The following is a 2,364-nucleotide window of genomic DNA, read 5'->3' as shown; positions in this document are numbered from 1 at the left end:
ACCAATCACATACAATTCAACCTAATCCATCCCAATCTGACTTAGAGTACTATCAAGACCTGTATGGGAGTTTCTCTTATCCGCAACTAACACTTATGAGCCAGTGATAGTACAACAAGACGATATTGTTGCCATGTCCGTTCATACCTTGCAAGGGTATGAACGAATCAACCAATCATGGATTTATAACCAATCAAGTCCTATCATATCAGGACAATAATTTGGGAAACATTTGACTTTAACGGTCCAATCCCCTCCTACGTTTGGCGACGTAGTTATTGGATTCAAATTATTACTTACTCTAACCCAATTCGGTGCTCGATACTCCTCTCAAGACTCAATGCTCATAAAACTCTATCCAATCAACTCAATCTAATCATATCGATAAGTCTCATTTGGACCCTTGTCAATTCATCCATTCTATCACAATCAACATCTCAACCAATCATACTATCCAATCAATCCCAATCACATCTTTCAAGAGTAGTTTAGATATGCATTTATGACAATATTTAATCTAATCCAATTAGGGTTGGGCATAAAATACCAAAAACTAAATTACCGAACTGAACCGGTTATTTCGTTATTCAGTAATTCGGTTCGGTATTCGATGCCAAATTTTATATTTTGGTATTTCGGTTTCGGTATTTACAAATATACCATTTGGTATTCGGTAAATACTGAATACCAAAATTAAATGAGTAAATGACCATCCCATTGTATTCTCATTTCTCAATTCTGTATGGCCTAAAGGAGTAAAGGCCCATAATATATTATTAAAATATCCAGCCCAAATCCCTAAATTATCTAGCCCAAATCCCTAACCCTAAGTAAATATATTATACACCTTAACTTTTATCACTTTCATGGCTCTAGAGGCTGGTGGACGCCATTGCTTTTTACAGAAGCACTGTCATCTATGAAATATTTCATTCGACATGTTTCAAAATGGAACACCCTGACTCAGGCTCATTGGAATATCTCTCATCATTATAACTTGGTAATTATCTTGCATATTATATCGTTGAAGTACTATGAATCCTTGCCATATTTTTGCCATTTCAGTATATTTATCACTACCTTCCATTTTTCTGTATTTTTCTTGTCTAAAATGGACTGCTATTGTGTAGATGATAACCATAATGATGTCACATTTGAATCCCTAATTCTATTCGGTTTTCCCCCTCCATTTTCCCCAAATCCTTTCCTATATAAACTTATCTCTTCTTCATTGATAAAGGGGGGTTCTGAATACACGAATTTTATCATAAAAATAGAGATTTTTGATTGCTAAGAGAGTTTCAAAGCTTTTAGATTTCTTTAGAAAAGAGTTATTTTCTTTCTTCTACTGCCTGAGTTTTCGTCGGGAACCAGAAGATTTCAATCGTTGTGTGGAATAGCTCGTTTCAACTGATAGTACCAGTTTGTTTCTCTTGAAACGGTAAAATGTTTCTTTTATCTTAACTCGTATTAGTCGATTTTCATGTTTGTGAATTGAATGAAGCTTTAGATCTCTTTTTTGAACTTTATGTCCATCTTTTCCTTCTCACTGTAGCTACATAGAATTTCTATATAGGCAAAAATTAGCAAGGAACATCACATTTTAGAGATTGGATTTGGTTGGGGAACTTTGGCTATGGAAGTTGTCAAGCAAACAGGATGTAAATATACTGGAATAACTCTCTCCAAGAAGCAACTGAATTATGCACAATCGAGAGTTGAGCAAGAAGGCCTTCAGGTGTAGTACTTACAATGCCTATAGAAGCTCAAAATTTTCTAAATGACTAAACTTACATGTATACACAGTTTAGTTCAGGATGATGTTTGTTTTTGTTGTTTGTTATGGTGATAACTTACTTTAATTGTTCTTCCTGTTTAATGCTCTTCAGGATATGAGTGTGGGCACATCATGGAACATATTAATGCCAGAGACAGTGTCTTAATTGATGCTGCAAGCCTGGTTATTGCAGTAATATTGAAGTTGATACCTATTGAACATAATAATATGTATGCAAAGATCACTGATCAGCACCCTGGCTCAGTTGTATTCTCAGTTGTATTCGATCCATTAAAAATCTTCACATTTTTATTGTTGCTATTGTGAATATGATGTACTAACATATTTCATGTGGACTTCGACTTTAATATGGTATTACCGAATATCGTACCGAACTGAATTTTATTTTACCGATTACCGAATTACCGAACCGAAGTTTGAAAGTTCGGCATTTGGTATATACTTTGAATTACCGATTACCGAATTACCGAACCCAAATTTTGAAAATACCGAACTGAATACCAAACGCCCAGCCCTAAATCCAATCATTCCTTCATTCATTTCACCAATCTTTTGGGGACTCATCA

At 34.8% G+C, this 2,364-nt stretch overlaps 1 protein-coding gene across 1 annotated transcript; it reads left to right on the top strand.

The window, feature by feature from the left end:
* Positions 1–868: 868 nt before the first annotated feature.
* Positions 869–2,159, top strand: LOC129871147 (uncharacterized). Its single transcript, XM_055946033.1, has 3 exons — positions 869–1,000; positions 1,577–1,738; positions 1,890–2,159. Exons 1-3 carry the CDS (start codon positions 920–922, stop codon positions 1,941–1,943), a joined length of 297 nt encoding a protein of 98 aa, XP_055802008.1. The 5' UTR covers positions 869–919; the 3' UTR covers positions 1,944–2,159.
* Positions 2,160–2,364: the final 205 nt, after the last annotated feature.

The sequence above is a fragment of the Solanum dulcamara genome, chromosome 10 (assembly GCF_947179165.1).
Source record: "Solanum dulcamara chromosome 10, daSolDulc1.2, whole genome shotgun sequence".
Lineage (NCBI taxonomy): Eukaryota > Viridiplantae > Streptophyta > Magnoliopsida > Solanales > Solanaceae > Solanum > Solanum dulcamara.
This window is presented reverse-complemented; position numbering and strand designations above follow the sequence as displayed.